Source organism: Prionailurus viverrinus, chromosome A1, assembly GCF_022837055.1.
Source record: "Prionailurus viverrinus isolate Anna chromosome A1, UM_Priviv_1.0, whole genome shotgun sequence".
NCBI lineage: Eukaryota > Metazoa > Chordata > Mammalia > Carnivora > Felidae > Prionailurus > Prionailurus viverrinus.
The window spans coordinates 188,644,667-188,666,853 of record NC_062561.1 but is presented as its reverse complement, the minus strand read 5'-3'; the positions used below and the strand labels follow the sequence as shown (position 1 = coordinate 188,666,853).

At 41.8% G+C, this 22,187-nt stretch overlaps 1 protein-coding gene across 1 annotated transcript in view; it reads right to left on the bottom strand.

Moving 5' to 3' along the window:
• The window catches only part of ATP10B (ATPase phospholipid transporting 10B (putative)), a 350,924-nt gene that overhangs the window by 62,217 nt on the left and 266,520 nt on the right, over nucleotides 1–22,187 (bottom strand). The window contains exons 8-12 of the mRNA XM_047860005.1: nucleotides 14,108–14,193; nucleotides 9,890–9,996; nucleotides 6,343–6,474; nucleotides 2,880–3,007; nucleotides 686–938 (exon numbers count right to left, since the gene is read on the bottom strand). Coding sequence (XP_047715961.1) covers nucleotides 686–938; nucleotides 2,880–3,007; nucleotides 6,343–6,474; nucleotides 9,890–9,996; nucleotides 14,108–14,193 — 706 coding nt within the window. The remainder of the gene's footprint in view (nucleotides 1–685; nucleotides 939–2,879; nucleotides 3,008–6,342; nucleotides 6,475–9,889; nucleotides 9,997–14,107; nucleotides 14,194–22,187) is intronic.

The window sequence follows — 22,187 nt, the reverse complement described above, 5'->3', positions numbered from 1 at the left end:
TGATTGGGCTGCCCATAGTATCTCCTACTTTCTTCTTCTCTGTTCCTTTCACTCAAAGGAATGAATGCTGCTCTCTTGAAACTCCTTCTCTTAGTTAGAAAGTGTGGGCAGTGTGTGGTGATGATGGCAGAGGGTTGCTGAGAAAATCAGGTCAGCTTTACAGGCTAGCTTTAGTTCATGCATGATGACATTTCAGGCATTATTCAGCCACACCTCCCAAGTTGAAGCTATCCCTCAGTAAAAATCCAAGAGATGAGTTAACATGGAAGGCTTTTCCTGGATGTATTGAATCTGACCATGTACCGACACTGATGCTGTCTTGCATGTCAGGTAAAGTGACCCCCCCAAATTCTTAAAACTTGGCTGTATAATGGGTACACAATTTGGACATATCCCCAATCCATTCCTGAAAGATAGAAATCCTGTGTGTAAATGGCACCAAAGACTGACTGGAGGGCTACCACACAGGAGATCACTGATGGCCTTTATGAACAAAGGAAAGTTTACGGGTGATAAAAACAGCACTGATCTAGGACAAGGAAGCCCACAGGGCTATAAGAAGCAACCTGCCACAGAGCCAGGAAAAACTGTGGGGAACCAGGGAAATGTCTTTCATTACCATTCTTTTAGGAGACAGGGTGATTCATTTAGAAAGAGTGGTGAAAGCCCCTGAGAATCCTTGTACCATTTTCTTGGTGAGAATATTCGTTGCCCATGATAGTGCAACGCCGAAACACCATCTTGTTCTCAGTCAGCGTCCCCGTCTTGTCAGAGAAGACATACTGGATCTGGCCCAAGTCCTCAGTGATGTTGAGGGCTCGACACTGGATGGACAAATCAGTCTCTTCATCGTACAGGTCAAGGTCATTTTGCAGGAAGAAGATTTGCCCAAGCTTCACCAGCTCAATGGATATATACAGGGAGATTGGGATCAGCACCTGTGGGGAGATTGATTCCCACTGTGTCAGAGAGCAGGCTAGTTCCAAGTCTTAGAACTCTCACCAGTGAGTAGTGAAGGCATTTAATGGAAAGCTGTGGTCAGCTCACATCATAGACTTTCTCTGAGAAACTAAAGGTCAATGACTTCATACCTCCCTAAGAATTCTTAGGGGCATTTGAAAAGCATGTGCCTCTTGTTGGGATAAGCACTGGGTGTTGTATGGAAGCCAATTTGACAATAAATTGTATTTAAAAAGTCAAAAAGTATGTGCCTTCTTTAATAAGTGAGATCTGGTTTGGAATAGGCACTCATCTGGGTGCCTGGGTGATTAGGGGATGAGGAGCTCTAGTGCCTCTGTCCACAGTTTCCTGACACCCCTCAGATCTCTATGCCACCAGTGGCTGCCACTCACTTTTAAACGTATTCTGACCCATTGTTGATTACTGTCCACTGATTAAATACCTAATATCTTTCAAGTGCTTGCCATGTGTCAGATCCTGTTCTAGGTCCTGAAGATGGCAGTGAGCAGAAAAAAAATCCCTAGCCTTGAAAACCTCATATTCTAGTAAACAAATATATACCAGGCATTGAAAAAGAAAAATCAAGAGGGTAGAAGGTGGCTGGGAGGGACTCTTTTATAAATGATGACCTTTGAGCAGAGACCTGAAGAAATGAGGGTGTGAACCAGAAACTTATCTGTGGGAAGAGGAGCACTGTGGGCAAAGCCTGGGCAGTGGGAGTGGGCTGGGTATTTGAGGGGTAAGAGTAAGCAGGCCTGGTATGAATGAGCAGGAGTTGGCTAGGAGATGAGGGAGTCAGGGTCCAAATCACATAGGGCCTCATTTGTTGCCATAAGGACTGTGGATTTGAGTGGATTGTGAAACCGTTGGATGGTTCTGTGCAAAGGAAGGGTATGACTCAACTCACATTTAAAAAGCATTGCTCTGCTGAATGAATGAACTGAAAAAGTTCACCTTTAAGAGGATAATAAAACACCCTCAAATACTGCAAGAAATTGAATGTAAATGGAGCTTCATAAAACAAAACTGCAACTTCATCTTTTCACCGACTGTAATTTCTTATAGAGTCTGAAGAATTTATTCATCCTTTTATTCCTTACTGCCCCTTTCTTGTAGGTGGTTCTATGCTTTTGTGTTTTTTTCTTTACAGGGCCAGTTGTGTTTTTTCTCTCTCTGTCTATTTGATGCTAAAACACTAACCTGTGGTTTCTTTCTCCCATGCTTGGGGCTTGACAGTTCCCTGTAGTTCTCTGGGCTATTTTATCTTCTTCTGTTCCCAGGTCATTAGGATTTTACCTGTTCTATTATATCTGGCAAAGGTACAGGTATACTTGGATCACTATTGTAATCTTACTCTTAAGCAGTAAAGCCTGATAAATATTTTTGTCCACTATTATCTGGGGCAAGGTTCCTTCCACAAGGCAGGGCTGGCCCTGACACTGTCCCAAATTTGAGTACTTTCAAAGACCCACAAGAAAGCAATGGCCATATTCTCATCTTAGTTCAGTTAGTTGTTTCCTGGGTTCAGCACTGATTTTTCTTTCTTTTTTTAAAATTTTTTAAATGTTTATTTATATTTTAGAGAGAGAGAGAGAGAGAGAGAGAGAGAATGAATGAATGAATGAGAATGCATGCGAGCATGAGTGGGGGAAAGCAGAGAGAGTGAGAGCAGAGAGAGAGGGAGACACAGAATCTGAAGAAGGCTCCAGGCTCTGAGCTGTCAGCACAGAGCCCGATGCGGGGCTCGAAATCATGAGCTATGAGATCATGACCTAAACCAATGTTGGATGTTTAACTAATTGAGTCAGCCAATTTTTAACTAATTTATTTTATTTTATTTTATTTTTCTTTATTTCACAAAATTGAGTGAGTATTGGCCACAGGTCTTTTTGAGCCCCTAGTTAAGGAAGGCTTCCTACCTGGAGCAGGATGATCATTGTAAGGAACATGTAAAAGCCCCTAAGGGCAAGGGGAAGGAAGTTGCCCTTGGCATCTGGAACATCAAAGGGAGGGTGTTCTTCAAAGGTCCCATTCCAGAGGCTGTGACCTGAGAGGAGGCAAAATCAGAGATGAAACAGAATCCTTAATTAATTCTAAACTGGTCTATTATAGCAGTCCTTAATATATTCCTGGAAATGAGTGTGCTTTGGAGGAACCCATTTTTATTCTTTACATCCTAGTCCTAGTGTGAGAGTATTCATCTAAAGTGGTCCTTCACATAACCTACATTTCAATCTCCTGATAGACATTAAAGTCTGTCTTACCTGGAAGACACTAGCATTGGGATTACCTATATTTTGATGAAGTCATGTTATACAAGGATTGGAAAGAGAAAAGGGAACACAGTTCTTTTTACTTGTGTGGCAAAAAGTGCATGGTCAGGATCTTAACAGATCTGTATGCTGGGCCCTCTCCTTCCCCCATGCGCATACCCATCTATCCATCTACACATTCACCCTTTCACAATTCATCCATCCACCCACCTATCCATTTATTAATTCAGGAAGGAATCAATCTCAGTTCTTGTCTTTGAGCAGGTAGCTAAAAATCCAGAGGCCAGATGTAAAGGGACAAATCCCACAGATTGTGAGAGGTACTACACAGAGCATCTGCAAATGCACAGCAAGCCCCATTTCCTTGTCTGCAGACAGGGGTAACAACATCTGTTGTGTGAGGAAGTGCTTCAGAGCTCTCTGAATCTCAGTGTTCTCATCTGCCAATTAGTAATAATACCTCCTCTGTAGGGTTATTATGAAAATAGACTGAGTGTATATAATGCTCTCAGCCCCAGGGTAGGAACTACAGGGGATTAAAGATATAACGGATGTACCCTGCCCCCAAGATGCTTCTTTGCCTAAGACGTTAGAGGCTGGCCCCAATGCCTTTATATATGGCTGAAGAAAGGGGAGTTACTGACATGAGGCTATTTGAAGGTAATTTTATAGGGCAAATGACCAAGGGCCAAATACATGACTCAGAGTAAGGACCACTGGTCTTCAGGGGAAGCCAGGGAAGGCTGCACAGAGGAGGAGTCCTTGAGGTGTCCTGGAGACCAGGAAGGAGGGTGTCAGGTGATCAGAAATGCCTGAGGAGGGCATTCTGGGCAGAGAAAAAAGAAACACTACCCTGACACAATGCAAGTAAGCAGGTGATAGAGAACTCTGGAAATGGCACTCACTCGAGAGCTTTCATAGCAAGGGCTATGCTTTAATTAGGCGCCACCAGAGGCCTGTCACTGTGTATGAGTCTTGATTCTCAGCATACAATTCTGCCCCTTCCTGTTACTTTCTCAATTTATTTATTATTTTGGGCCATCTGCCAAGTAGATTCTGTTTGCCTATACCTTATCTCACTGTGTGACCTTTTAATCATTAACTTCCTTTCTCTGGAGACACAGTGAGATGATCTCAAATGTCCTTTCCAGCTCGGACATTCCCTGAAAAGCCTTTTCTGAAGCAGAGGCAACAGTTCCTGCAGTGTCTCTGAGGGCATGAGGTGGCCACATGGGGATGGTTTTGTTTGCCTGCTTCCCTGGCCCTCCAGGTGTTCTCCTTCCAGCTGTGGGCAACACTCACCTGGAGTGCCATTAGACACAACTGGGAAGCGTATTAGTTAAAAACTGCAGGCTACTCACAAGGCTAAATCCCATTGTCCTCACCATGGTGGCACACAAAATCACTCTGAGCTCTAGGAGGTCTTAGCCTTTCAGTCATGATTTTTCAAGAACTGCAATGGGCACAATTTCCAACCAAGGCAAATAAAGAGCAAATACAATTGCTGCCCACTGTTTTGGGGTCAATGGGCAGGGGGGGGGGTCTGGAGCCAGCACATAAGTGTTTCCTTTTGAATGTCCCTTGTTCTTTTGGGGAGGGTTCCTTTAGGGTCTTGAGGGCCATTCTTAGAGAAAGCAGGCAACAACAAGTGTCCTCTTTGCCCTCTGAGAATCAACTTTAAATGGCTGAGATTACCAATGTCTATACCTCCTGCAGCTTTCTACACTCAACATTTGTAGAACTTGGTCACAGCCTGGTTCTAATCAGGTCTCCATGGTTGGCTTTGCTCTTGCCACACCAAACAGTCAAATGCTTCTCTGCATAAAATGATTGTTCTTCCTATCTCTGTGCTTTGCTTGTGCTGTTTCCAGGGCTAAGAGTGACTTCTCTCTTTTTAAAGCTTCTTGCCCATTCTGCCTCTACCACCTACCTCCTGTGATGAACACCTACTGCATTCAGGAATCAGCTCTGTCTACCTCCTCCAGGAAGACTTCCTCCCCTGATGCTCTCATATTACCAATAGTAGGGTGAATAATAGCCTCCCCAGAAGCCCACATCCTAATTCCCCAGCCCCATCAATATATCTTTTTTTTTTTTGGTTTATTTATTTATTTTGAGAGAGACACAGAGAGAGAGAGCAAGCAGAGGTGGGGCAGAGAGAGAGGGAGAAAGAGAATCCCACAGGCTCTGCACCATTAGTACAGAGCCCAATGTGGGGCTGGAACCCACAAAGCATGAGATCATAACCTGAATCAAAATCAAGATTCAGACACGTAACCCACTGAGCCACCCAGGTGCCCCTCAATATGCTGTCTTATATGGCAAAAGGGGCTTTGCATATGTGATTTAAGTTAAAGGTCTTGAGATGGGGAAGAGTATCCTTGATTATCCAGATGGGCCCAAAGATGTAGTTACAAATGTCCTTATAAAAAAAGAAGACAAGAGAGATATTACTATAGAAAAAGGAGGACATGTGAGCTGAGATTGGAGTAATGCACTTTGAAGAAGGAGAAAGGAATCACTAGAAGCTCAAAAAGACAAGGGACTGATTCTTCCCTCATAGCCTCCAGAAGGGGTAAGCCCTGCTGACACCCTGACCTTAATTCAGTGAAATTAATTTTGGATTTCTGACCTCCAGTGCTATAACAGAATAAACAAATGTTGTTTTAAACTGCTAAGTTTGTGTTGTGGTTTTATAGGAACAATAGAAAACTAATACAGTACTTCTCTGCAGTCTTCAATGTGTAGGACAAATTGTTATCAATCCTGTTCACAATTGGACTCCTTCCTGATAAACTATGAGCTCTTTGAGGACCAGTCCTTATACTGATACATCTTTTTATTCTTTTATTCTGAGAGAGTGCCTAGGTTTAATTAGTATTTCTCAGAGAAATAAACAACAGATGATATTCCTAATATTTAGATTATATAGGCATGTAGATTTTCACAAACATTTTATTCAATTGATATCCTATTCAAATACATGATAGGACTTATTTTTTATTAGTTCTTTTTTGTAGATGAGGAAATCGAGGCTCAGAGAGCTGAAACAACTTGCCTAAAGAAACAGAAGATTATTGTGGTCTTGTTCTTTCTGAACATTCCATACCTACAGCTCCGACGAGGCACATGAGGAAGAGGAGCCCAATGCAGAAGAAGATGTCTGTGTTCATGCGCCGCTCTATCTTGCTGCGTTTGTATCGTGGGCCATTGTTGTTCAGCATGGCTTTTGTCTCATGGCCTTTGGAAGAAAATGAGGTAGTAAGTCCTTTAGCTTCTGTTTTTCTCTGGCCTGGATCATGTCTTTACCTCTTCCAAGAGCTTATAATAGAAAAGAGGCTTCATCCTCTAACCTAAATATTTTCTGCCTCAGGGAGATTGCTGAGAACAGCTGTAGAGGCCTTACACAATTTGTTACCACGTGTTTTACTGAGCATCCCCTACGCACCAGACGCTGTGGTATGTGCTGACAGAGCTACTATGTACAGGTTGTATACTGCACAACTCTAGAAACACCCCTCATTTTTTAACTTGTCATAGATTTGTAGGTTTATTAGGATACATTTATGCAAATGACAGAAAGCTCTCTGGAGGAAGGGCTTTTTCCAATTTGCACAAAGGCACTGTTACGGGCTAATGGTAGGATACAAGGATGAGACAGATGACTCACATTTTGGTGAAAATACACAAGAAAACAAATAAATAATTATAGCCAGTAATAAGTCCCATGAAATAAGCAATGGGCTGGTAAATAAGAGATGGTGTTAGAGAACATGGTCAAGGATGGCTTCTCAGAGGAGGTGACATATAAGGAAGACCTTAAGGGAGAAAGAAGAGTTGGGAGAACAGGGTTTTAGGCTCGGGAACAGTACATGCCAAGGCCCTGTGACAGGACAGTGTCTGAGGCCAGTAGTTTTCTATGTGCTTCTTAGCCTAAGGTGTTGGTTTCACTTGTGCAAGAGTGGTAAGGGCCTCCACCCCAGCATTAGCCTTGAGCTGCTCCATGCCTATCTTGGAGTTCTGCATAAAATTTTGTTCAAAGAGAGGACAACAAATTTGAAACATACCAATCTCATCTAAGTCACCCTTGTTCCAGTTGGAAACTGGGGACCAATTAGTAGAAGGGACTTGCCCAAAGGAAATAAGCCATAACATCAGAGCCATACTGAGAACCCAGGATTCTGATTCCCATTCTCTTTCTCCTTCCATCAATCCATGTTACCCAGGCCATACAGCTAAGAGCTGAGAGCCAAACTGAGACTTTGTCTTTAGACAGTCCTTTGGGGCTGCTAAACTTAACCACCATGCTGTATTCCTCAGCAAATTAAAAAACACCACATATTTGCTGTGCAAAATTAAAGAAAACCAATACATCAGCTCCAGCAGTGAATGGCTTTAATGCTGTTTAGCTGGTTGCCTGGTGGATTTAAAGTGGCAGCAAAACAGTAGGAGTGACAAACTCTGGGCTTATTAACCAGACTCCAGTCCCTGTAGTTGTGGGGGGATTTCCACAGCACAATGAGCACAGGATGACTGCACTGAAGGCACTGTGGCCTTCCTACCTTCAGGCTCACCCCATGTAAGGGGTCCTCAGAGCACCCTTTCCACCCATCTTGCTTCTCACCTTCTGAGATTCCTCTGTTCTCCTGGAAAACATTGGGTTCACAGGGGAGGTAGCATGGTATAATGGTTGGAATGTGGTCTCTAGAATCAGACAGGGCTTGGCCCTGCAGATACTTGACATTAGGTTATAAGGAATTAATCTCAGGAGATAAATGACCTTGGGTGAATTAATCCCTTTGTACCTCAATTCCTCATTTTCAGAATAAGAGATAATAGTTGTGGGTATGTTGGGGTAGGAGAGTGAATTAATATACACAAAGTACACAAATTACATCCTTAAACACAGTAGGGGCTCAAGTGTTTGGCATGAGGAGCAAACACCTCTACATTGTATCTCTTTCTTCTGGAAGGCTCACTTGGGCCTTTTTTTTGTCTCTGAGGTGTTTCTATTTTTTCCATCCATATAATCAGAGGAGAAAAGATGACTCTAGACTAGTCGTTCTCAACCAGGGGTGATTTTATCTCCCAGGGTACATGTGGCAACGTCTTGAGAAATTTTGGGTTGTCACATCTTAATGGTATCTAGATACCAGGGATTCTGCTAAACATTCCCCAGGACAGCCCCTGACCACAAAGAACAATCTAGAACAAAATTGCAATAGTGCCAAGGTGGAGAACCCCTTGCTGTAGACAATTACACTAAAAACACTTAGTACCATTTTTGCTCACAATTTTTGAGAGCCTAATATATGCCAGTCATTGTGCTAAACCCCTTTTCACAGACAATCTCATTTGAACTTTATAACCCTATAAGGTGGGAACTATTAGTCTCCTTGTGTTGAAAGCTTAACCAGCATGTTCAGGAACATGCATCCAGTGAGTGGATTTCACCCCCAGGCAGCCTGACTCCTCAGAGTCATGATTCACTCTCTTCCAACTCTGCCCCCTCATTTACCACATCCATCACCCACTCAGAGTTTGCTTCTGATCAGGCAGAAAAGTGACCAGGGGCTTTTTGGAGGGGTGGACATTTGGAGGGGAGTTCATCTTAGTAGGTCCACCAGATGGCATTGAACTCCATTGCCAAAAACCCTCGAAAAGAGTTACCTGAACTGACATGCACAACCAGCCTCCACCAAGTTAGGTAAAGCTAGATATATTGGGACATTATTTTTCCTTGATCTATTTTTCTTTGACAGTCCCAAAAAGTGAATCTTAGCATCTTAAATTCCCTTCCATCCCCATCAAAAGTGGAGTTCTATGAATTCTGAAACAAATCACATCAAAGAAAATAATGAACAAGCAAAATATATCAAGACATCCTAGGGAGTCGAAGACCCAGGAAAACATGTTCTAGGATCTTCCAATGAAGCTAGACACTCAAGGGAGACTGTGTTTTCTCTGTGGAAGAAGTCTGAAGCTGTTGATATAAGAAAAGAAATTGATGGAGCCCCAATTGAATGCTGGACACGAAGTAGGAGGGATATAGCAGTCCCAAGACTGCACCCTAAGACTTCAGATTCATTGTGAATGTTATCTTTTTTTCCAATTGGAAAGCAAAATCAAAGCATAAAGGAGAACTAGAGCACCTCAAAATGAATAAAGATAATAATAAATGCATAACTGTATATGCAACAATTAAAATCCACTGAGAATTCAGTTTGTTAAGACACAGTGTTGGGTGCTTTTCCTATGCTGGGTCATTTTATCCTCATGAGTATGCTATGAGTCTGAGCCAAATGTTCTTGCCATTGCATAGATGAGGAAACTCATTACACTTTTCACAAAAAGGTGGAGTTGTTAAGTTTGGCTCAAGATACACTCTTCTTCCTGCCTTTAGTTAGTGTTAAAACACCATTCGAGGTGAATAAGTATGAATTTCTCTTTCTGTTCAGATGAGTGGTGTTAGCTTGGAATCTAAATATATTTCTTGTGGATGGAGTGAGCTGTTAGGATTCTAGCCTCTCTTTGCTTAGCTGAGAAATGGGAAGTTTCTTGTACCACTTATAAATGTGAATTCCCACTAATGGAAGATGGATTTGGAAGACATAGAGGGGGGAGGATAAGGGGAAACCACAAGATAAGTCAATGACCTGCGTAGATGACAATGCCAACAGCCACCTTGGTGTTCCTGATGGTGCAGCCTCGAAGCAGAAGACTCTCACTGCCAAAGCCGGTCCTCGACTGGTCAGGATGCTCCCTGGGGATGAGGAAATATGGAGTGGTTTGATGGCCTCTCTATGCTGTCACTGGTTAGTGTCATAAAACTAGAAGTGGTGAGTGAACTCGACCTCTCTCCTGCCTCATTTTCAGAAGAGCGGTGGACATTATTAACTTTGCGTCTAATCTTCATGTTCCTGCTCCCGGGAGTCCACTGCTCCTGGGAGTCCTGGTGGGGGCTGGACCATTACAAGGGAATTATCCATTCCTCTGGAAATCATCACTCACCCACCTTCAAGTCAGAGCTCTACTGAAAAAGCCTTGGCTGATTCAGATTTCTCACTCAAAACAATTTTTGGGACACAGTGTGGGAACTGGCTTGTGGCCCTACAAAGATTGTGCTGTTTCCTCAGGCAGTGTTCCCTGCTCACTCTCACCCCACAGCTGGGACCAGATGGCACAAGTTCAATGTGCAAGTCTGTCAACATCAAAGTCACCAGACAGTCCCCATTTCTCACACTGTGAGATGGCAAGGCTCCTCTTGTTTGGAGCTAAATCTCTCACACGCCTCTCTCCTGTATCACCCTCCTCTTGCTCAGTCTCTTGTGAAATAAACAGACCTCCAAGGAGGTGGATGTGGCCCTCTGTGTAGTGTATGGGAGGCAGCTCCTTAAAGCAGAGGGAGAGCTCTTTCTCTGCTCTAGCCTCAGGTGCATGGCAGTTTTCCACCTCTCACCAGAAACTTCTGAGGCCAACCAACACCTGTTATAACTTGGGATCTGGCCCTTACTCGATCCTAATGCTCTTCCTTGGGGATATTCAGGTCATTTAAATATAACTTCCCCAAAACATTAGGAGGAACAAAAAAAAATAGTAATCTGAACCTGTAGGGCTTTTCTCTGTTTAGTTCTTAAATGCTTCATTTCTCTAGGTCCAGTTATAATTGTTTTCCATTTACAAACTCAGTTAATCGTCATGACAACCTTGTAAGATAGATTATGTTATCATACCCACTTTATAGACAGAGAAACTGAGGCAAGCTCATAAAGCTAGTAAATGGCAGAATAGGGATTCAAGTCCACAAAGTCTGGCTCTAAAGTGCTATACTGCCACTCAATATGCCTTTTAATACCAACTATTCCTTACAGTGGTTATAAACTAAGTTTACTTACATCATTTTATTTGATTCTTGATAGCTCTGGGAAGTTAGCAGGGTGATTATCCTTCCTTGTGAAAAAGATAAAGCCCAGAGAGGGTGAGAGAATTTTCCAAGGCTGCACACCTAGTACATGGGATATCCTAGGACTCAAGAACCCAGGCCACAGATACCAGCCCTCATGCATTTTTCCAACACTAGGGTTCCCCACTAACTTGCATTGAATCACAGAGTGATTTCCATTTGCATTTTGTAAATATGAAATTTATTGTCAAATTGGTTTCCATATAACACTCAGTGCTCATCCCAACAGGTATCCTCCTCAATGCCCATCACCAACTTTCCCCTCTCTCCCACCCCTCATCAACCCTCAGTTTATTCTCAGTTTTTAAGAGTCTCTCATGGTTTGCCTCCCTCCCTAACCTTTTTTTTTCCTTCCCCTCCCCCATGGTCTTCTGTTAAATTTCTCAGGATCCACAAAAGAGTGAAAACATATGATATCTGTCTTTCTCTGTATGACTTATTTCACTTAGCATAACACTCTCCAGTTCCATCTACGTTGCTACAAAAGGCCATATTTCATTCTTTCTCATTGCCACGTAGTATTCCATTGTGTTTATAAACCACAATTTCTTTATCCATTCATCAGTTGATGGACATTTAGGCTCTTTCCATAATTTGGCTATTGTTGAAAGTGCTGCTATAAACATTGGGGTACAAGTGCCCCTGTCCATCAGCACTCCTGTATCCCTTGGGTAAATTCCTAGCAATGCTATTTTTTGGTCATAGGGTAGACCTGTTTTTAATTTTTTGAGGAACCTCAACACGGTTTTCCACATTAGCTGCATCAGTTTGCATTCCCACCAACAGTGCAAGAGGGTTCCCGTTTCTCCACGTCCTCGCCAGCATCGATAGTCTCCTGATTTGTTCATTTTAGCCACTCTGACTGGAGTGAGGTGATATCTCAGGGTGTTTTTGATTTGTATTTCCCTGACGAGGAGTGACATTGAGCATCTTTTCATGTGCCTGTTGGCCATCTGGATGTCTTCTTTAGAGACATGTCTATTCATGTCTTCTGCCCATTTCTTCACTGGATTATTTGTTTTTAATGTCCACTTAGTTTTGAAAGAGAGAGAGAGAGAGAGAGAGAGAGAGCGTGAGCAAGGGAGGGGCAGAGAGAGGGAGACACAGAATCCAAAGCTGGCGTCAGGCTCTGAGCTGTCAGCATAGAGCCCAGCGTGGGGCTTGAACCCATGAACTGCAAGATCATGACCTGAGCTGAAGTCTGATACTTGACTGATTGAGCCACCCAGGTGCCCTTGATTTGCAATTCTTTTGATTCTAACAAGAGAATGTTTCACAGCTGACTTGGGATGAATCAAATCCACAAACCACAGCATGAGGGAGGGCCTCTTTGCTGGGGCAGGTGGCAAGCTCTACCTGAACAGATGTCTGCGACGAATTCTCCTCTTTGCCAGGAGCTCAGGCCCTTCTCTGCCTGTCTCCATCTGTGCTGTGTGTTTGGAAATAATACGTGTTTAAGAGCTGCTGGTTATCTTGTATTGTTCTTATCCTTTCCCCTCTCATACTGCTCTACATGACATCCCATACATGCCTGAGAAAATGTGGGTGGAGAGAAAGCACAGACATCTGCCTTCTAAGAAGTCTATTTAAGCTTCATTCCAGACTTGCTTGGTCAAGAGTTTCCCTTATCAAGCAGAGCTCTGTTCTGCACAACAAGAGGAAACACACTGGAGCTGAAAGACCTGAATTTAAGTCCTGGTGTTGTCTGGTACCTATTGTGCACCTTTGGGTCTATATGGAAAAGCCTCAGATCATCAGATTCCCTATCTGAAAAATGGAGATCATAATACTCATTTCCTTGGATGGTTGTACAGATTCAATGAGGTGATGTCCCGTGTAAGTACTCTAAAGGCTATTATAAGGGCATTTATTCACATCTGTTACCACCGCTTGTTTTTGGTCTTTCTCTGCATGAAGTAGTCTGATGTGGGAGCAGAAACACAGTAAGATTCTGAGGCCAAACCAAAGTTGAGGCATAAGAATAACAATTGCAACAGCGCAGCCACCATTAACTGAGTGTTTACTCTGTGCTAGTTGTTGTGCTAAGGGCTTTTCATGTGATAACTTAATTCTTAGGAAAGTCCTATGATGTAGATCTCAGAATCTTTATTTAACAGATAGGAAAACCAAGACCCAGAGAGGTTAATTTACTCAAAGCCAAGTCTGTCAAACTAAAAAGTCCCTGTTTTTACCTGCGATGCGATACAAGCTCTTTTAGAAAACTGACCTTAATGACATCATACTAGCTTTTCCTGAGAGTGTAGTCTGATTGTTAAATTTAACCCTGCAAGATAATTAACTGCCATGCTGGCAAAAAAAAAAGAGTAGGAAAAGTTTCCCAATTTAGGTTTCTCTAGCAGTTTAAAAAAAAATTTTTTTTAACATTTATTTATTTTTTAGACAAAGAGAGACAGAGCATGAACAGGGGAGGGGCAGAGAGAGAGGGAGACACAGAATCCGAAGTAGGCTCCAGGCTCTGAGCCGTCAGCACAGAGCCCGACGCAGGGCTTGAACTCACGGACCATGAGATCGTGACCTGAGCCGAAGTCGGACGCTTGACCGACCGAGCCACCCAGGCGCCCCTCTCTAGCAGTTTTTAAAATGTTTACTTATTTATTTTGAGAGGGAAAGAGAGAGAGAGAGAGCACGAGCAATGGAAGGGCTGAGAATCCCAAGCAGGCTCTGCACTGTCAGCTCAGATCCAACTAGGAATCAATCTTACGAACCAAACCGTGAGATCATGACCTGAGCCGAAATCAAGAGTTGGACACTTAACCAACTGAGCCACCAAGGTGCCCCTAGCATTTCTTTAAGGCAAAAAGCAAGACACATCCTCAGGACCCCAGTGCTTCTTTCTTTGGCCGTTTCAAGAACAAATGTTTCCAGCAGCACAGGGGCATTAGATACTTACATATAACCCTTAAACTTGTTGAGGTGGTTGTTGGGTTTCTCACACACGATGGTGTTGCAGAAACATTCGGGTTCGAACTGTACCTCCTGTGTGTGAGAGAGATCACCATGAGGTTATTAATTCAGAGGAATTCAGTTTTAATAGGATCACTAGGAGAGCTAATCACTGTAAGAAGCACTGCGAATAAGGTAATCTCTGCTTTGTCACACTGCAAGAGTTATAAAATGTGAGAAGAAAAGTGAAATCCTCATTAAGAAGGAGGAAGTAGGTGCAATGAAAATGCTGGAAAGTCGGATGTAGGGCAGAGGGAGGCTCCTGCCTGGCTCACATTTCTCTGGCAGTCCTGGGTTTGAGTTTCCTGACCAGCACTGTCCAACGAAGCTCACAGCAATGATGGGAGTGTCATAAGTCCTCACTGCCCAATGTGGAAGCTACTAATCATGTGTGCCTGGTGAAATGTGGAAATAGGACCAAGAAATCGATTTTGAAATTGTATTTAATTTTAATTAAAGCTAAATAGCTACATGTGGCAGGTGGCTACCACATTGGGCAGCACAGAAATAATAAAAAAGAGATTATAAATCACACCACCTAAAGGTAACCAGAATTAATATTCTTGTGTGTATAATACTTCCAGGGTTAAAATACATATATACATGTGTGTGTGTGTGTGTGTGTGTGTGTGTGTGTGTGTAAATTGTACAAAGCACATACATGTATAATGTGCACACATTTATGTATTTTGGAAGATGAGATGGTGTTCATATAAACTGAAAGTTTTTACATCTTAAATTTTTTATACATCTTAACACCTGGATAGAAACCTGGTGTATGAATGCCACCATGTTCATTTAACCATTTCACTAGAGAACAGTTATATTGTCTCAATTTGTTTTTCTGTTGTAAACATGATGTGAAAACTGTAGCTAATAAACAGGCTTTGCTGTACTCTTGCTTCTTCTAGATGCTGTGATGAGGACATACTATCATTATATGAATATATATATATATATATATATATATATATATATATATATATATATTTTAGAGGGAGAGGGAGAGAGAGGGAGGGAGAGAGAGAGAGGCAGAAGGAGAGGGGGAGAAAGAATCCCAAGCAGGCTCCACACCCAGTGCAGAGCCTGATGCAGGGCTTGATCCCATGACCGTGAGATCATGACCTGAACTGAAATCAAGAGTTGGATGCTCAACTGACTGAACCAGCCAGGTGCCCCACATATTATTTATTTTTACATTTATAATTATTCTATGAAGAATACTAATCATCCTCTCTTTAGGGATGGAAAAACCATGGCTCAGAAGGGTAGGTAGGCTGCTCATAGCTGTACCAGCACTGGGATTTGAACCCAAGTATGACTGCAGGCCCCTTGTTTTCTACTTGCACAGCATGCTGCCACCTCCCGCCCAAGTAAACATTCCTATAGCTAAGTACTTCAGACACATTCTTGCCTTTTTCTCCATGATTTCTCTTTCATTAGGTTATCTAGTTGTACAATATCTTAGAGTCCAATGTTGGGGGCAAGGGACACAACTGGAGAAGAGGAGATCTTGCTTTCTATCCACGTTGGTTAATACTCCCTTCAATTTTCAAGCCTCAGTTTCCTACTCTGTAGACTGGGACTAACACCACCTTCCCTGTCCATTTCATTTGTGTCTGGAAAGATAGAATTCATGTGGAAAGTTTTAGCAGATGTAACACGCTATGTAGAAGGAAGGAGTGTTAAAGATGGGATTAGAAATGGTTTCCTGGGTAGAGCTTTCGGCATGGGGCCTGAATTTATTGCCAAAAGCTTCAAGGTACAGCTGTTCAAAGGGGCAAATTGATTAGAAGAAATGATAGCATTTTCTGGCTTCGTATAAATATACTGTCCATTGGATCTGTGGGGGCGCCAACATAAATAAACTCTCCACTCACTTGAAATAAATTACCCATCCAGGAGTTTCTAAAAATATGGTCCTTTTCTCTCCAGGTATCGATTCTTTCAGGGACAAACACTTGCCGAGTCCTGAGATGATGACAAATCACGCTGTAATTTGTCAGCTGCTTTCATGCCTCTGATTAAGCCGTGTGCTTCACTCTGAGCTATACCTCTCGGCTCATTGCAGGCTTTCTAAATCCAAACTCATTTCAGGTATGAGTGGCAGCGGGTCTCAGAGCTAATGATCCTGCTGCAGTCAGTTCACGGTGTCTGTTTAATCATACCCAGCAGATGCCAGCAATGTGAGGTTTGCGACTCTTGTCCCTCAGCTGGGGCTTCCTGGTCACCTTCCTCCTCAAGTGTCCCTTGTTCTCTTTTTCTTCTGGGAACTGGCCTTGGGTCCTCTGTCTCCCTCTATCCTGGAGAGGTGACTTCGCTCTTTCTAATTACCTTTTCCCTGGGCTTCCTACTTCCTTTCTCAAGATGGGCTGTGAAGAGGGGCATGTGGGTCTTGCTACCTTCCAAGATAACCTCTCAGGATTACTTGTTCTGAAGGACTTGCTATAGCCACTCCAGGGAGTTGCCAGGAGAACCAAGGATAGGAAGGCATGGGGGGTGGGGGGGACTATACGAAACCCTATAAATCTGTCAGGGTCATTATTTTTTTTATTTTTAATGTTAATTTATTTATGAGAGACACAGCATAAGCTGGGGAGGGGCAGAGAGAGAGAGAGAGAGAGAGAGAGAGAGAGAGAGAATATATCCAAAGCAGGCTCTAGGCTCTGAGCTGTCAGCATAGAGCCCATTGTGAGGCTTGGACTCATGAACTCTGAGATCATGATCTGGGCCCAAGGCTTAAGCAACTGAGTCACCCAGGTGTCCTGACGGTCCTCATTTTAACCTTGGTCAGAAGTTTCTGATTCCCTTCTGATTCATTACCACACAGCTCTTGTTAGCTTGCGGATGTAGCCTACCTATCTGACATTTCTTTCCGACTCAGCCCTTTACCTGAGAAAGCCCCACTAATAAGCAAAAAGGCCTGGGGAGCCATCAGGGTCCAGGAAAAGATAAAGCCTTTCCAGAGAGGAAGGTGTATGTCTCTGCAGTTCTTCAGGCCAGACCCACCTCCTCTGAACACACACAATGTGCCAGGCACCTGTCATTATGTTCTCACAGTAACTGGTAGATGTGCAAATGGAGACTGAAGTAAAGCAATTGTCTTGTGGCTGGTAACAGGACCATGACTGCCCCTCAAATCACTGGAATCCAAAGCTAATTACCATCATTGTTGTCGCCATGGTCAATTGGTGTTACCATCATCGATATGTTTAATCCTCTTTGTCCTCCTATTTTTACTGTTCTTGCCACAGCACTTATTGAGTGCTTGCTGTGTGCCAAGAACCAACTAAATATCTTATACACACTATTGCCTTTAAATTACACAATAATGCTATCAGGTAGGTATGATCATTATCTCTATTTTACAAGTGAAGGAATTAAGGTCAAGGAGATCCAGTGATTTTCCCAGTGACACACAGATAGCAAAATGAGAACCAGGATTTAACCATAGGACTTCTGATGTCATATGGTTTGCTCTTTTAAACCATGGTGTTATTTTGATGCACAAAGGAAAGATCAGTGTTTAAGGTCTCCTCTTGGCTCCATTTCCTTTCCTATGTTCCTTTCCTACTTTTTATAATTGAAGTATCTGATATAATAAATAAATTCATATATGTGGAATTAAAAAACCAACCCCCAAAACACTGAGCTCATAGATCTAGAGAACAGATTGGAGGCTGCCAGAGATGGGGTGGGTGAAATGGGTAAAGGGGATCAAAAGATAATAAACTTTCAGTTAAAAAATAAGTCATGCAATGCAATGTATAGCAAGACTATAGTTAATAATATTGTACTGTATATTTGAAAGTTGCTAAGAGTACATCTTAAAAGATCTCATCACAAGAAAAAAAATTATAACTATGTGAGGTAATGGATGTTAACTAGACTTATTGTGATTTCACAGTATATACAAATATGAAATAATTATGTTATGTACCTAAAACTAATAAGTGACTTATATCTTAATAAAAAAATAAGCAAACCCCAATGCCTAGAAATCATCATTATTATCATGATCATGATCAGCATCATCCTTTTTAATGTGGGTCAAATAAGGAAGCATAAAAACCTAAATTACATAATATTGTCATGATGACCTTTGATTTGCCTCTATTGAATGTTTTTGATTGTTTCTAAAAGATTTCTATGTTTTATAAAAGGTTTTTCTTATAGTCATTGGCTCACTCTCATCCTTTTTCTTAAGATCTATATAGACAGCTAGTTGGTAGGCAGGTCAAGACATTTCTAGACCAGAGTATCTCAACTTTGGCACTATCGACATTTTGGGCTGGATAATTCTTTGACTTTTAGCAGCATTCCTGGTCTTTAAGAACTTGATACCAGTAGCACTCTCCCCTTCTGCCAGATGTGATGACCAAAAATGTTTAAGGACATTGCCCAGTGTTTCCTGCATAGAACTGAGCATTGCTTTAGAACAAATTCAGGGTAAGGAGATATAAAGTTGCCCAGATTGAGAACACCCTCTAACCTATCTGTCCATCAGGAGAGGACACGATAGGATTTTTTTTTCCTTTCTCTTCAATTGGAAAAAAAAAGGTTAGGTTTTATGACTGGGGGGAGGGAGGGTCCTAATGACTTGTAATAAGAGACATCTGCATATATCACTCTATACTATATAAACTATGGAGTCTATTATATAAGCATGGTGGGGGGTTCCTTGCAATATATGTACTGTGCTAAGGTTAAAAATAAAAGGGAAATGATAATGGAAAAAAGTGAATTCCTTGTCTAAAATATAGTAGAAAATATATAGAAAAGACCACAACTAATAACCAATGCAATGTGTTATCTTTTCCAAGTATATTTGCATTTTAAAGTGGGGTACCTTCAAAGGGTAGAGGTTAAGACCCTACCTAGATAGGGGACATTCTTTTGAGGATTGTATACATACATACATACATACACATATACATATATTAATTTTTTAAGCACTTAAGAAGGTTTTTTTTGCCACCTCCTCTGTGAAGCCCACCCAAATCTCCATAGACACTTTCACCCCAGCCAATGAGAATTGTTCCTTTTTATGTGCTTCCACACCACACTGCTCATGACTCCATTTAACACTTACATATCTGAATCTATGCTTCCTCTCATAGCCTGCTAGCTTCATCTGGGACATCTCCCATAATACCTTGGCATACCACCAAGGCATACCACCAAGGCTTGTTGAGATAAGGTTAGTACTGGAGAGGGTGATATTAGGAATGTATATATTGAAAGGTGATGGATGAAGAGATGAAAGGAAGACCTCTCTGTAAAGATCACCCAAAACAATTGGGAAAAGCCCCAGGGACAAATCTTAACTTTGATTCATGGGAATAGGACTTCTTCTTGTAAGGAAATTCTTTGGCTCAACTAATTAAAAAAAATAGATAAAGTCCTAGATCCCAACATTCCAACATGGGCCAGACTAGTCTCTTATCCATTAATTCATGTATTCAAACATTTATTGAAGATCTATTATATATGAGGCATGGGGGAAAGTGAGAATCAGAAAGAAGGGAGAGTTTCTTCACTATTTTTTTTAATATTTATTTTTGAGAGTGACAGAGCATGAGCAGGGGAGGGGCAGAAAGAGAGGGAGGTACAGAATCTGAAGCAGACTCCAGGCTCTGAGCTGTCAGCAGACAGCCCAACGTGGGGCTTGAACTCATGAACCATGAGATCATGACCTGAACCAAAGTTGGATGCATAACCGACTGAGCCACCCAGGTGCCCCAGCAGGGAGAGGTTTCTGACACAAGTCAATTATTGGAATCATAAAATAACTCAAAACTCCCAGATTATCCCAGGTACATCAATGGCAATATGTATAACCCCTTCTTTGGGGTTAAGGTATCCTCACTGACCTACGGCTCAGAACCAACAAGCTGCATCCCCCAAGGACCACTGGGAAGGCCAAGGTTTAGCAAACAGGATGAAATATGTTCTAGTAGCCAGAATAGGCTATTTCCCCTGCACTGACCTCAACTTTTATTTTCCTAGACTTATTTTCCACTGTTCTTCACAAATGAATTTCAAGTTGATTAATAAATATGATTATATAAATGTATTAATGAGTTTTTGAAATTATTTGTAGTAGATAGTTGCTTTCTGGCTACCCACCTTCCAATCTGCTCTCTTTTCCTTAACAATCCTTTGACTTCCTTTTGAGAAATTACCTCTCCTCTGTGCTTTGTAATGTTGATGAATTCTAAGTCAGGATGCCCTTCCCATTAGACTTGCTCACTCTGGGACTTTGACTTGAGTGCAATGACTCAAGGAAGGAAAAACAAATGAGATCATGAAGTAATTGCTTCTTCCAATACTCTCCCATTGCACTGAGATTTCCTTTTTTTTGGTTCTTTTTTGGGAGCTGGGGTTTCAACTTTCCTTTGATTCTGTGAGCCAGACTGTGTGATTCTTCTTCTCTTCTACCCTACCTCCCACCACATTTTTGCAAGGATACTATTTTGCTTAAGTTAGCCAGAACTATTTCTGCTTCTTGCAAAAAGAAGTCTGATAAAAACAGTGGCCTATTCATTTGCATGGATAGATCTCCATCTTTAAAAACTAATGATTTTTATTTATTTGGTGAAATTGCAGTTCACAAAATGCTGCCCCTTATTTACTTGATCTTAATCGATCTTCCCAGATTTCCTGTAGAGAGTTCAGGACAGGTTAGTCCCATTTTATTGGAAAGAAAACTGAGTGTTGATTGTACTAAGTAGCTTGCCCAAGGTCACACAGCTCATGAGCACCAAGGTGTGTCTGATTCTAAAGCTTATACATGTCCTTTCCTTGATGTAAGCATTTAATGCTATCTGCCCACAGGAAAAAAAACCCTCTGGGCCTTTTTCATGCTTATTTGCAGGTTTTCCATATTGATAATTCTCTTAAACTTCCATTGCCAAGCTCAAGTGTTAGACTTCTTAAGGACCCATGTGTCCACCACAGACAATAGCAATCTCTCCTTCCTTTGAACAGACAATTCTTAATATCCATACTACTCACTTGGAACTTGTAATATCTTACACTCTTAATAGTTAAATACCAAGCCATTTCTACAAGCCAATTGGTAGATTCAACATTGCAACTTATCTACAAATCCCTATATGCAGCAAGAAGCCATCTGTAGACAGAGTAAAAATAAGTCTCATACACATGGTTTTCCAATTTCTGCAGGGATTCTTGAGATCAGCAAATTACAAATCCAAATCCACAGCTTTTTGTTTTATTTTCATAATAATGGACAAAGGACAATTGCTTTCAGGTATGAGGGTTGGGGAGGGGTAAGGTTTTCAAAGTTTTTTGATAATCACAAAGGGTCTTTAAATTAAAAAAAAATAGGTACCCACAGTCTTAAATTCTTAGAGGATAAGAAGTATACTTTAGATCACTTTGAAACCCCACCACGGTCATTAGGAAATATTCAAGAAAGAGTCTGTTAGTAGAAGAGAGACAGAAGTCAGCTAATTTTTTTCCTTAAACACAGAATGTACTTATTTACAGAGTTTTTACTTTGATCCAGGGACATGTGTGAAAAAGAATTGAATCCGGGATGACCAAGCTTTGGTGCAGCTCTGTCTCTGTTTCTACATGACTCTCAGGGTAGATGACTAGAAAATCAGCCCCATACTGGAGAGAGGATGGTAAAGCAGAACTAAGTCTTTGTGGAGGGCTCATGGAGGTGGAGCCAGGTTTCAGATACACAGATTACAGCCTTCCAGGGGCTACACAGGAGATACACCGCATGCAACCTTAGGGGAATACTCTTTAAAGTTTCGCTTCTTTTTTAAAGCTTATTAGTTTGGAGAAAGCTCAAATCAAATGTTCTTCACTCCCTAGCTGCTGATCCAGGTGACTGAGGTTTCCTTCCTGGCATACAAATAAGCAACCCTCTGATTTCTGAGAATTCTGTCTGAAAAATAATGACAGTTACCAGCATTTGATAACCTTCCTGTCCCTGGCCAGTGGTTGAGGTTCTTTTCAAGATAACCTGCAACAGAGTGACTGGCGGTTAC